Source organism: Dermacentor andersoni, chromosome 4 (genome assembly GCF_023375885.2).
Source record: "Dermacentor andersoni chromosome 4, qqDerAnde1_hic_scaffold, whole genome shotgun sequence".
Classification (NCBI taxonomy): domain Eukaryota; kingdom Metazoa; phylum Arthropoda; class Arachnida; order Ixodida; family Ixodidae; genus Dermacentor; species Dermacentor andersoni.
The window spans coordinates 151,202,022-151,215,736 of record NC_092817.1 but is presented as its reverse complement, the minus strand read 5'-3'; the positions used below and the strand labels follow the sequence as shown (position 1 = coordinate 151,215,736).

Sequence of the window (13,715 nt, the reverse complement as noted above, 5' to 3'; positions counted from 1 at the left end):
AAGCAAGATGTGATAAACATCAAACGAATTAAGATGAGGCGTGATGGGAAACAAATACTGACAATGTACCTTATTATCACATTGGGTCAAGCGTGCTGCCCGAGGCAATCGAGACAGGCTATGTAAAGATCCGGGTCAGACCGTATGGCCTGAACCCTATGCGACGCTTTAACTACGAGCGATTCGGTCACACTTCACAGAACTGGCGAGGCCGCCAAACTTCTGCAAAATGCAGTGCTCATGAAACACTCCTCCGAAAACAATGAACACTCTCTCCGCTGTGAAAACTGTGATGGGGCGCATACCGCATATCTCGGTTCTGCCCCTTATGCAAAACACAAAAACAAATTGGGGCAATCAAAGTAAAGGAAAGCATTTCATACAGAGAAGCACGCAAGCTGGTATTGTACCTGCCAAAGAACAGCTCTGCCGATGTGGCGCCTACGGGGGCAGCGCCCCAAAGGTCTCCGGCGGCTGTGCGGCCCACTCACAGTGACCCGACAGCGGCGCCATCTGCCCCCTCGGCGTCTGCGGTTAGAACTGCTCCGCCATCCCAGAACAACGGGCCATCGACCCCCGGGCTGGTGGGCTCAAGGGTCTCGTCCCTTGAGAAGAGGCCGTCTCATCGAACAAACCGCTCACAAGAGCGGTCGTTCAGCGCCTTGGACGGGGTGATGGACACAACACCCATTCAGGCGGCGCCCTTAGTGCCGAAAGAGTGGCGCATATCACTCGACCGCTCCGGAAAAGACAAACCTCGCATAACGGCACCCAGAAAGTGTTCTGTGAGCTAACTCCTTTTTCTTAAAAGCAAAACCACAGTCAATATAGATGCACAAATACTACACTGGAGTGTAAGAGTTCTCCTCCACAATGCCGATGACATTAAAGAACTCCTACATCTGCAATCGAAAGGTGATCAGTGTCCAAGATACACACCTCCAACATTCTCAAACTTTTCTCCGGCAATGTGCAATTTTAGGGAAAGACCGCGACGACACTGTCATGTCATCGGGTCGTGTGGCTATCATAGTGGACAGAGGTGTTGCCTGCCGGGATTTAAAACTTCGTACGCCTGTTTGACTAGCTAGTCACTATCAGCTCTGCATACATCCCTCGTAATTATCAACCTAATAAAACCGAATTTCCACACTACATAGATGAACTTAGGCGTCCTACGTAGTTGTCAGAGATCTATATGCAAATGCACACAAAATTGCCGCGCGAAAGGCCGCTCGAGGCACTTTGCGTGTATTCACGGGTTTCCTTCACGCTCGGAAGGACACCTTTATGTAGCATGTACTGAGGAACAAAAAGCGGTGTCGGGAGTTTTTCATGTCGCTCTACAATTTTGTCATTGACCCTTTTCATCTAAATATAATATTTGAGATGTTGATTAATTAACTTTGACTATTTATCTATTTAGGTGAAATGAAAAACTGAAAAAAAGATAGTTTTAGTGTCTCCAAGCAAAGGCAAATAACTTTGCCTTTATTCGGTACAGCTACGTGGCATTTGCGTATTTTTTTAAATTCTGGCTAAACTTAGCGGGGACACCCTGTATAGTTATATCATGGCAGTGGACTAAATTCTGTGTCGCTAGTAAAAATCAATCATTCATCCTCTGGAGTGCTTGATTAGGTAATTCATTGCAAAGCGCGGGATCAACCGAAACACTTTCCATTTCCCTACGCGTTACCTATAACGTTCCACCTGTTCCCGTAAAATGTCAGCTTAGTGGGACGTAGAGTTCCCTCAGGACTCCGGAAAACATACCGGGAAGTGTTAACGTAACGCATTCGAGTGCATCCTTGAAGAATTGTTTGCAAATGTTTGATTTATTTCAGAGGCACTTCATTTCGCACATTAAGTTAATGTAGTTTCTCCCAGATGCTTGTTAATTTTAATTCTAATGGCGATGGCATTTAGCATGTCAGGACAGGGCGCTAGGTTTTGCGCAGCTTGTACAAACGAGTCATAACGCTCCGGAACGCTTGCATGTGCAATTTGTTGCCAATGCCACAATAAACCCACCCACTTCCCATTTTGCGTGCCCATCACTCTAGACATGCCCCTTACTTTCGCCGAACGAGCGCCACGTTTATGGTTTAGCTCATCAAGGACACCGTGCGAACGGGTACAGTGAACAGAAATACTGAAACAAATCAAGGTTCAAGGATTATTTCTAACGGTCTTAACAAAACCAGTAACGTTTAACTTTTGGGACACATCGCACCTGAGATCCTCCCCCCCCCCCCCCCCCAGTTTGTGCTGCATGTCACGACTGTGTAACGTAGAGTTATTTCTACACAGTGGGAAACGTAGCTGATAACGGCAGCGTGACACTTGCGAAGACTTGCTGAAGAATTATTGTTTTTACCGAAGCTCTATTTGTCCACACGCATTTAACTATCTGTGCCCATACATTCACCACAGACGTCCTCCCATTTTCGCTAAGTTTGATTTTGATAGCCTATTTAGCTATGTCAAGGCAGCGGGCTAAATTTTGCGGAGCTGGTAAAACAAATTCTTGACGCTTCGGAGCACTTATATCCGTAATTTATTGGAAACGCCGCGATTACGCCACATATGTCGAGCTTCCCGTATACGTCAGTTGTAACCTGGCTCGTCGCTTTGCGCAATATGAGTTTAAAAAAAATGCCAGGTCTAGTAGGTAGAGGACCCCGAAGACTGACAAATGAAAATATGGTAAATACGAGTGTTCAGTAATGCTTTTGCAGCGTTTCTATTGAAACCACGCACACGAACATTCCTCCGCAAGTTACATTTAACATTGCCGGCAGTTTCACGAAGTTTGAAGCTTGTGTTTTGTGCAGTTCTTTTAGGACTTATGGTAGTCGAGTATGGCAGTCTAGAAAGCTTGAATAAGTAACTTTCTACAAAGGTGTCCAGCTACAGAGATGAAACATTTATCGTTTTACATGCATTACATGTTTGGTACTGCAGTCGAATATAAGCTCCAAGCTTCGAACCGCACGTCCGTGAAACCGGGTAAGAGCAAATACATGCCTTCCATAAAGTACAAAAGTTGTGAGAAGACGAGTATTCAGCAAATTTTCAAACCGCGTAATTGTCATGCACATTTCAAATTGTAGGTAAATGTCACCCATATAAAGGCCTGCATTTCGCTTAATTACGAAATATCTGCCCTTTATGGTACTCAGAAAAGAGCGAAAACATTTCAAATCATTTGTATAATGCTTCAAAACGGGTGGAAAAGGATTATTTACAATTTTCATTTGATTCTTGACACAGCCATGATAAATTTTCGTGAGTATTGCTTTTAACAATTCTCAAATCCTTGATCATACATACGTAGCGACGGATATAATTTTTCATAAGACCTTCAAAACAGGTATGAAACGTTTCTGAGAACTTCTTGTCGCCTTAACAACTTCGCTAATAAATTAGCCCAAATATATTTCCATAGCGCGGGGTACCTAAATATTTTGTAGCAAACCAATTAAATGTACTATAAAGGCTTGAAGAACTTTATATGCCAGTTATCACTGTTTTATGAGAAGATATTCACGAAGATTATATTTCAAGAAAATCAGGAGAATGTTAAGAACAATATTATGTGGATTGTTAACTGGCAGGCTAGGAGCAATGAATACGAGGCTGAGGCTTCGTAGTACCCCCGGTCTTATTAAATTTCTTCATCACGTCCGCAGGATGGATATGACGAGAACAAGTTCGTCTGTATCGCTCCCTGGTACATGAGCAATGGATCCATGATGACTTCAGTGCTCAGGTACCCGTCTAAGAAAACTGGCGAATTAACTTGAGTAAGGAAATTTATTCCTGCATATTTCCGTGTTAATGCGTGATGAAACCTCACACATAGACTGGGATACTAGTGTGCACAACTGGGAGCAGTGTTCATTGACACGCATTCTCTTTCGCGTGATATCGCCGAGCATCTTATATCGCCGAGCCGTCTAGCTTATGCATTGAACGCCCGAATTCTGTGATCGATAAAAAGTAGAAGTAGTAGAAAGTAGGTGGTAACAGGTAAAAAGTAAGTAGTAGTAGAAAAAAGTAGTAGAAAAGTAGAAAAAGCAGAACATATCTCACGATGAATGCGGATGTAAATGCGATTAGCATTGAAGCAATGTATCGATAAACCGTACTGTCAATGCCGAAACATGTACGCACCAGGGCCCCTCTATCGCGCTTGTTACGGCACATGGTGCGCCATCTAGCGGTGCCGCCACAAAGTGCACCCGTGGCGCATGCTGAATTCTGCTGAACAACGTATAAATGCAAAGGCTCATTTTTATCGTTGTAGAGCAGTACACACTCAATGGCATGCAACTGCTCAAACCTCACAACAAGCAGGTTCACTGAAGGGTGGCACGTACCCACCAACTGCCACATAACCAGTGGTGCAACTTAGAATAAAAATTTTCACTGAGGAGCAACACAGCCCGAGTGGCACATATGGAGTGCTCCAAGTCAGTGGAAAAGAGATTAATTGATTGGGAGGCACAGAAGGAAGAAGAAAGGCACGGAGAATAATAAGAGGGGAATATTTCCGATCAGAGCTCCCTATCGCGATAGATCATACACCGACAGGGCGTGGTGATCCCAAGGAGAAGAATAATGGCCCACCTCGCATGCTTTTATTGTTATCCATAATACATAGCGATGACTTTGATTTGGGAAACCTTGACGCATAACTTGTATGTCTTCGTTGCTTTCTCTTGTCCTCGTGTTATTTTTGCGCTTTGCCTCAAGTTATGCAGTACCGACTAGCCCAACACTTTGTTCTCTTGAACCTTGATGCCAGTTCCAGCCTTTGATAGCCTTTGGCAACCTTTCGCATTCATGTTTTTTGTTGCTTGCCCGCAAGAGGGTCCAGAATGTATCGCAGCCTCGAAGTTTTAAAGCTTCAAAATACAAGTCGCTCAAGTGACCAAAGCGTGATGGGCGGGATTGCTTCGCCAAATGCTTCAGAACGCGCCAAAGAAAAAGAAAGAGGCTGAGCGGTGCCTGGACACCGTCATAGAAAACGCCTTTGTGCCACAACGTGCACCGCAAGAACTTCTCGCAGTTAATAGAAGGCTTCAGGAATGAAGCCTACTGACCGTAATGTAGTACTAAAATATATTGTACGTGCCTTTTATTATGCAAATAATACGAGTCTTTAATGTGATAAGCGATGTGCGGTGGCAGTGTTGACAAAGAGTTAAGCCAGCGGCTGTATGACTGAAGAGTTCGGTGAGCATGCACAAGAACATTTAAATAAACGGGTTATCCAAATATATTAGAAATATACTGGAGCTAACAATTTGGAATTATTCCCTTAATTGTCAAAACTCACAAACCTGATAGGCCTATTAGGAGCGTTTTGAGTGAAGTGCAGGGGGGGGGGGGAGGGGGGCGCTTGGCTACACAACTTTATCTGATTCCTGTTGCGCACCATGAAGAACTTTCAGGTGGCCAATCAGTCCTTTACACAGAACTCTGCGTGTATGACTGAATTCGATGAGGGTGGCAAGAATGCCCTGTTAGCCCTTTTCAGTCGGCCTTAAAGATTTATTCTGTTGTATTTCTCCTGATAAATTGTGCATTCGCCTCTCAAAGGCCTTGTGCTGAAGGAAACGGAGCTGTTTTTTTAAGAACTACGCTTGTTTGTCCGGCAACAGGATTATAACACTTTTAGTAGCTTAGATGAACGTAACTTATATTGAGCTGGACGAATAGTTTTTTCTTGTGCTTGCAGAGAAAGGGGATTTGTTATAAGTTTTCCGTACCATTAATACTGCGGACATTTTCTTTTCGATAAATTGAACAGTTTGGAGAAGAGATTCAACACAGTGTGTTTTAAAGAGCTATGGATAATTTTTGAAGGAGTGTGATGTGACACAAATAAATGGTCGTCATCGAAACATTACGATTTTTCAGATAATGTTGTCGGAAGTGCATTTTTGATGTGTACTCATGGGCGGTGGTATTAAGTTATTAATGCGCAAGCATACTCTGGCAGGCTCACCAGCTCTCTCATGCGAAATGTTTAACCCTCTATAGTTATAACAAAATGCGTAATTTGTCAAGTTATGACATTTAATCGTTATGACAGTGGATTTGTAAAAGATTGGAACCTTTCAAGCCATGTGGAACAACTTCAAGCGAAAAATAAAATTAACACAGGATACCTATAGAGATGCGGAGGGCTTGCATGGGGAAGCTTATAGTAGGAGTGGGTCGACAGTAATTCGGGGGTGGGTTAACCTGAAATTTGGGTGTTGGCCAATTTAACATTTGTGGCTGGGCCGACTTGTAGTTTGCAAGTGGGCCAACTTAAAATTTGGGGGTGGGCAAGATTTTGGGGTTGGGCGGCGAGAAAAGTCTGGCAATTGCCTGCTAAAACCTAAGCATTCTTTACCACAGGAGAGGACATGCGTACATGCGCATAACCTAGCAAAAGCAAGTAAGAATAACTAACCAAAAATGAAGTCAGAGCCGAACCGTGCAATGATAATGCATTAGTAGACAATTCTCAGAATTTTGTGTAGCTTTCTAATTAAAAAAAAAACTGAAGATCAATATTCACCGTGCCCATTCTTTAGTACAACGGGAAGCTTACCGGTGAGAGTGCTTAATCATGAAGCGGTAACAGCGAAAATACCGTGAAACTTTCTTCAGAACTTTTCGAACGGCAGTGAGGACGTAGCCGGCAGTGAGGGTCTAGAAAAGCGTGCACTTCAAAGTCGCTGGTCAATGTTGCAGGGGACGCATGTATTCGACGATATAGTTTGGTCGTGGCTGAACGAAAGGGAAAAAGGGGAGTATTCGAAGTGTCCTGGCCGGAACCCCCAAAGTGGATGTCGCTTGTATATAGCACTTGAAGGTCCTAAACACGCTTCTGTGTTTCCAACAAAGAATTGCGCTCTTGAAACAGTTTTCATGGCACTCCCATGGTTTCCGTCGCGTTTGATCTCACGGTGATGCGTTCATTGCTTGCTCATTGCCTTAGTGTCAGTGTTCAAATTTCTCGGATAACCTTGAACTGGAGCAGCAGAATTGGGTTGTTTACAAACTCTTCATCTAACGCCCCCAATCAAGCCTACCTACCAAGATGATTATGGTGTTGCTTTCATAAATGGAAAGTGAATTGCTAAAGACTATGGTGAATCCCGAAACGAACGTTCTTTTTTCAGGGACAATTCAGAGATTAGCCTTGGACGGTACAAACGCCACCGCTACGACAGGATCAAAATACTCTTCGAGAAAAATAATGCCATCATTATGGAATATGTTCGCGATGAAAACTCTACGGATAAGGTCAAGCTGACGGACAAGAATGTAATAGGGTCTCACGTCTTCCGATTTGTCAGAGGTAATGACGAATTAACGGTAAGTGCATTTTCGTTCTTTTATTATTTTGCCGCTGCCACAACTTTTGTCACTTCTGTGTACCCACAGCGATAGCTCCCTGACTTTGGTGGTGCGCTGCAGATCAAAAGTTCACAGATACAACCCTTGTCCCCGCGGCCGCATTCCTATACGGAACGAAGTGCAAAAACAATTGTCTACCATGCATGTGGCGCACGTTAATGAATTCTAGGTTGTAAAAATAAGCCACAGCCTCGCGCTACAACGTGTGTCATAAGCAGACTGTGGCTTTAGCACGGAAAACCAAAGAATTTGATCTGATACGACAGCTTTAGCTATCGATAGCGATAGCTAGTTTTTAGCGATAATTTAGCTGGGCGGCCCAATTAACGGCAATGCGTTTAAATATTGTTACACTGCTCAAATCAAGGGATAACATGTGAATTTCTATTTAGGGTATTTACAAGTAAGGCAACAATCCACACGTTAGCATCACCAAGCGGACGTAATATTATGCAGGGCCCTGTGTAGCGCGGTAGCCACCTTTTCGACAAGCAGATGCGGCGACATGGTGTCCATACGACTACAGAGCCAGGGGGGAAATCGAACGTCCGGTTGTCGGCTGTCGTACCGCATCTTCTGCGTGGCATGAAGCACGGTGAGTCGAGAGCCCGCAATCTGGCGCGCCATGTGAGCCGGGACTAAGACGTGTGGATCACACTCAGTAGGAACGTTCATCGGCGAAGGAAGGATTGTGTGAAAGGGCGAATTGGGGTGGCCGCTGAACGGAAGGTACAAGTGCGAAAAGAGAGCGGTCTCTTGACAGGACGAATTGCATGCGAAGGTCACGAAGGGTAACATGTTGCCCCACTCTCTCTAGTAACAAGCAACGTACCTAGACACCATATATGTGAACCTGCTATTCAACCGCTTCGTGATTCCATTTGTCTGCAGGTGGTAGGCAGTGGAAAGTTTGTGCGCGGCAGAACAGGAACGAAGTAGGAGCCGTAGCGGCCATGAAACAAATCATCAAATGGGCATTAAGTGAGGAGAGTCAGCACAAGGCATAGTGATCGGTAACCAGGGAAAATGTGCGGCCATGCAAGTAGGGGCGGAATTTGGCTACTACCTCAACTAACGTTAGGCTCTCCCGTTCATTAATTGACAAAATGGTCTCGGCAAGTGGCAGGAGGAGGCTGACGTATGAAATTACGCGCTCTGCGTTACGCTGCCATTGAATCAGTCCAGCCCTAATTCCATGGCCACTGGCATCCATGAGAAATTCAGTGGCGGTTCAGTGTCAATGAGTGCTAGGACACTGAGGCCAGCGACTACATCAATCAGGTTCTGTTTGGTAGGGAAAGTGATCAGAGAGTTTTGCCGTCGAGTCGACAATGCACCGTCACCTCCGAAAACTGCAATACTTAGTTTTCCGCTGACGGGCGTCGGAGTTTATCAGCGACGGTGGGCCACAGAGCCTGTGGCGATAGGAATGACGGGTGACATTGCATGGTGGCAAAGGGTACTGGTGACGCCGGAATGACAACGACGGACTCTTCAAAGTGACACGAGTGCCATTGTTAGGCTGTAGCGGTTCAAATGGAGACTGGTAACCACGCGTGCTAGGTTCGGGGTAATAACTGGTGAATGGCGCTCACAGAGGGGAGGAGAGAGTACGGTTATTACAATGGCGATCAACGCGACCGATACCCCGTCATGCGAAAAGATTGGCCCATCGTCTCCGGTTCACCACTCGGCTGGATTTCGGTTGCATAGATGATACCGCTGGCCAGTGGAAGGACCATGAACATCAGAGAGAGGTGAAGCGGCAACTGCATATACAGAGTGAACAGCAAAATTAGCGAGTTCTTCGCGGACTATTGCGTGCACAAATAGTGCTGTAAGCAAGTTTTTCGGCTCAAAGGGGCGGAAAAAAGGGCTGCAGGAGTCGTGACTTGAAGTTCTCGCCCCACTATCTGCGTCAGGTCATCTGATGATGATGGCCATTGCATTCTTGGCCGGTCACCACAAGCGACGGCGCAGATGCGTTGGACTTATGTGCGAACGGTGTTGTAAAGCGGCGGCTCTTGGCTTGCTCAAAGTGTTTAGACCTGTTCATTGCTACGGTAACTATATGGAAACTCTAAATGTGTGTGTGTGTTTTTTTTTTTTTTTTGCTGTCGTCTTCGGCGGTGCCGTGATCTCTATAAAGCCCAAGTGCGATAACCCCGTGGCCACATGCTTTATGCTGTACGTGCGAATGAAAGCGTGCGAAAGCAATACGAGGGTGGTGGCTTGATTTTGCGCGCGCAAAGGAGGAAAGCGGGGGAGGAAACGTGCCGTTTTGCACTGCGTTAGTCGCTGAGGGAGGGAGGTTAAGGCCTTCTGCTCCGGCGGCTGCTGCTGACTACGTTGTTGCCGAGCCTTCTGTAATCACGTCACATACGCGACGCGAATAGTGCTGTAAAGTCTGGAAGGCATGGAAACACAGATGATCATGCTGGATCCTTACACTACAGTCCGTGACAACTTGATAATTACAAACAGGCTTCACCCACAGAAACGCAGTGTACCTGTTCTTCACCTGTCAAAGAAACCTGAAGCAGCTGGAGTCCGCTCGCAGATTAGAGGCATTGGTCGGCTAATATAAATGCTAGGCTAATTAGAAAAGACGAACTATTTCTTTCAAGCTAAAATATTACCTCTGGCTGAGCAGTGACATCATAATGCCCTACAAAATCTGCCTAAACATTCAGCTTGCAGCCGGAAACCAGTGATACAAAGACTGATCTGAATGGAGCAAACAGTTGTTTCGAGCTCGCGTAATCGTTAGACGTAAAGTAAATAAGCGAATCTAGTTGGCTCGCGCATCTTTTCGTGCGCATCATCAGACTGGGTAGCACGCATTGCGTCTTGGTTGCTTAGGTGTAGCAACCATGGACAAACCAGCGCTCGTACATCACCCAACGAAAGTCTGGTGCTTTCTCTTTAACGTGTACCTGCTTAGACACCAATTGACGTCATCATCGACTCCACTGAAGGTTTCGTAGGTGCCGGAGGATTGCACTATCTGCAACATTTCGGAAGTAACAAATTCTTGGCAGCTGATTGCGGCGAATGGCTCTCTGCTGTTCGCCAACAAGGTCGTACTGCTAACACGCATGGGCGCTCCAGGGGTTTATGTGATGGTGTATCGTCTTCCACCCTGTCTCAGTGACAAATCCCTGATTGCTGCTAAAACTAAAACCGCTAGAAATTGCTGCTAGAACAAAAAGCGGCTACTGCTGCTTTTAGTTTAATTAGGGTTGTCTGATCAGGCGATGAAGCAATATATAGTTTCGACATATCAGTGCGTTCAGCTTACCTTCCTTCGAGGTTCAATACGGCAATGAAAGCTCGATGGTCTGAAAATTGTCCGGCGTCTGCGGGGAAGTTCGAGGATGCTGTACTGGACAATTTTCTATGCTAATTCAGGGGAAATACTTTAGATATAGACGACACTGCGATTACCTTTGCTGCCATGTGACCCCAACAGTTCCACCGTGCACAAGTACCCAGGCATCTGATCAATTGCATCCTTTCACTATACGAGATAATTGAGCTGTATGCGCATTGGAAGCGTTTTGACTTGCGACTCATGAGTCGCGCACACGGTCGAGTACATAGTTAAAAACGTCAACCATGAAGAATGGAGAGTCTTGCAAAAACGTCATTGCGGTCTGGGCGTACGATGGGCCCACATACATTCAATGCCGGAACTTTACTCTCGCCCCAGAAGAAACCAAAGCTATTACTTGACATCCTGAATCATATTCCATGTAGACGCTCCACACGAAAAACAACTCCTACTCCGCGATATAGCGCGTGGCCATATAAAAAATACGCTTTTACAAGAAAGTCACCGAAAAACCAAGATTTCTTATCCTTTCTTGTTTCCTTAGTTACACGCCTGAAGAAGGAGGTGGACTTTTTTCTCGCGGGCTAAATGAATTACTTGTGTTTGCTTATCTGTGGTACGAAATCCTTGTGCCTTAAGTGCCGTTATGCGCAAATTCATAATGAAGGAGTTATTTGCGTGCAAAAATGAAGACAAATGGCTAATCACAATTAAGTTGCGCACTGAATCAGCATCCTACAGAGTCGCAACAGTCAAAACGCAGTAAAGCAAAAAACGATCACGGCCCAAGCACTCCGTAAGGATGGTTAACGATCGAAGCTGAAACGCGCGACCCCGGTGTTTATCACTGAGTTAATTCCGACGGTTCATTAAACGATGGCTTTTTAAACTGCCGGACCTTCGGTACGCAGTTGCTTCTTGCGCTCGGCTACACGAGCGTGTTTCTGTGCCCGGCTGGATCGGCACGGCGTAGACGAGCTCGCTACCGGTTCCGCTTGCGGCGTTGCTGATCGAAAGCTGCCTGCCCCTAAGGAGTACGTATGACGCGTGGCCTATCGATTTAGGAGTCGGAGGTAAACTGCTGCGTGTGCGCTGGGCTGCGACGAAGAGCAACGACATCACTACTGACGCAGCTAATGCAACACCACCTAGAAGCACAAGGCCGTTTCATTCCGATCCATGACATCATGTTACTTGGCCCGATTGTCATAGAACCTAATGGGGATGCTCCCGACTCGGCAACAGTCATTTTGACGTCACCGCTTTGATCACGCCAGCCTTGTCAATAGAAATTTCGGGCGAGATAGTGTGACGTCATGGGTCGGAGTAAACAGGCCTTGTGCTATCTAGGTGGTGATGGCTAACCAGGCACCTCTCTTTCGCTTTCTATTTTTCGCGCATGCGCATGAGGTTGCGCCGGAGCCGCGACACATTTGCTCTCTCCCAGCATGTCAGTGTCTTCGATGATCGTATCTGGTAATCAACACAAGCAGTTAGAGTAAGACTCACTATTTATGCATGTTATATAGAAGACACAACTCGCTTTACATAGAATGAGTTGTTATGCGGGGACTGTCACACTGCATTGCTTCTTGTTAAAAAAAGCAAGAACGAAAAGAAAATGCTGCGACGCTTTCCACCGTAACGTTCAAATATCTCTCAATGTAAATCTCCTCAATGTGCTTCTCGCAGACAACACATGTTGGAGCGTTGAATACACTGGAACGAAATGCTTCGCACGTGGCGAGGGGACTAATGCAACTTCAGCGCGCCAGAGCCGCTGCCACGATGGATGGATGGATGGATGGATGGATGGATGGATGGATGGATGGATGGATGGATGGATGGATGGATGGATGGATGGATGGATGGAGGCTACGAGCGTCCCCTTTAGAACGGGGCAGTGGGCTGCGTCATCAAGCTCTTGTTATTATTTTGCTCAATGTCGTATATACCTTCCAAGAAAGAAAAATAGTTATCACGTAAATTTCGGTACCTGTATTGGAAACATTGTTTTGTACGCCTCCGGTGTTTGCCGTCTCTCTACTTTTCTTGCACCAAACTTACAATCGCTTCTCATTGATCTCTACTGTGGACATGTTCACTTTCCTCTTGCTGCCCATGCAACTGCTACATGTCGGGACACCTTGTGGAATATAACGGAACTGCAATGCGAATTTTGTACGTATCGACGCTGCGCGGCGCGCATGTCAAATGGCACAATACGATATTAATGATGATGAATTAATGGCATTCCCTTTGAAACGAGAGGACGAAAAACAGTCACCTAGCCTGCTTGGATTAAGTAGGTATGTCACAAATATTTTTAAGTACATCAATATTTAGACATCTTCATAATCTTTCTTCAAGACTTCTATATCTATCTTGCACCGCTACCTATGCAGCCTCTACATGGCGTGCCATTTGATCTTATAATATGCAACCAGGAATGTAAAGGGCGCACGTATAGTCGCTACGCGGCGCGAATATCGCATTGCTAGGCAAATGGCACGATATCATGCTAATGATGATGCTTTATGGCAATCACTTTGGAACGCGGTGGTGACATGGTCACATAGCCAGCTTGATTTAATCAGGTACAGAATGTATATTTTTTTAGCATTCTTGTGTGCATCACCTTAAACTTCTTTTTCTTCCTCAAACCTTATTTAACTGCCTTGTACCCCAATATGTGCATCTGCTAAATGTTATTCTACCTGGTGCAATAATATACAAGTGCAATGCAACACGTGCACGTATTGACGCTATGCAGCCCGCATGTCACATCGCATGTCTCCTCGCGCGCTAGGGCACGTTTATAGGGCATTTTTCTGCTGCATGATAGCAAGCGCATTGGAATCAGTGTCCGCTGTGATATCTTGGTGTGCCTCTCGATAACTCCCTCAATAGTGGAGCTCATTGGACGTCCACGATAACCACTATCCGTCGAAAGCTG

At 45.6% G+C, this 13,715-nt stretch overlaps 1 protein-coding gene across 3 annotated transcripts in view; it reads left to right on the top strand.

The window, feature by feature from the left end:
- The window catches only part of LOC126537762 (uncharacterized), a 32,121-nt gene that overhangs the window by 5,820 nt on the left and 12,586 nt on the right, over positions 1–13,715 (top strand). For 2 of the 3 annotated variants that reach the window (XM_055074552.2, XM_072287544.1), the window contains exon 2: positions 7,188–7,383. The exons of the other annotated variant lie outside the window; for it this stretch is intronic. In XM_055074552.2, the coding sequence (XP_054930527.1) occupies positions 7,188–7,383 (196 nt within the window). The remainder of the gene's footprint in view (positions 1–7,187; positions 7,384–13,715) is intronic. 3 annotated transcript variants of the gene reach the window in all.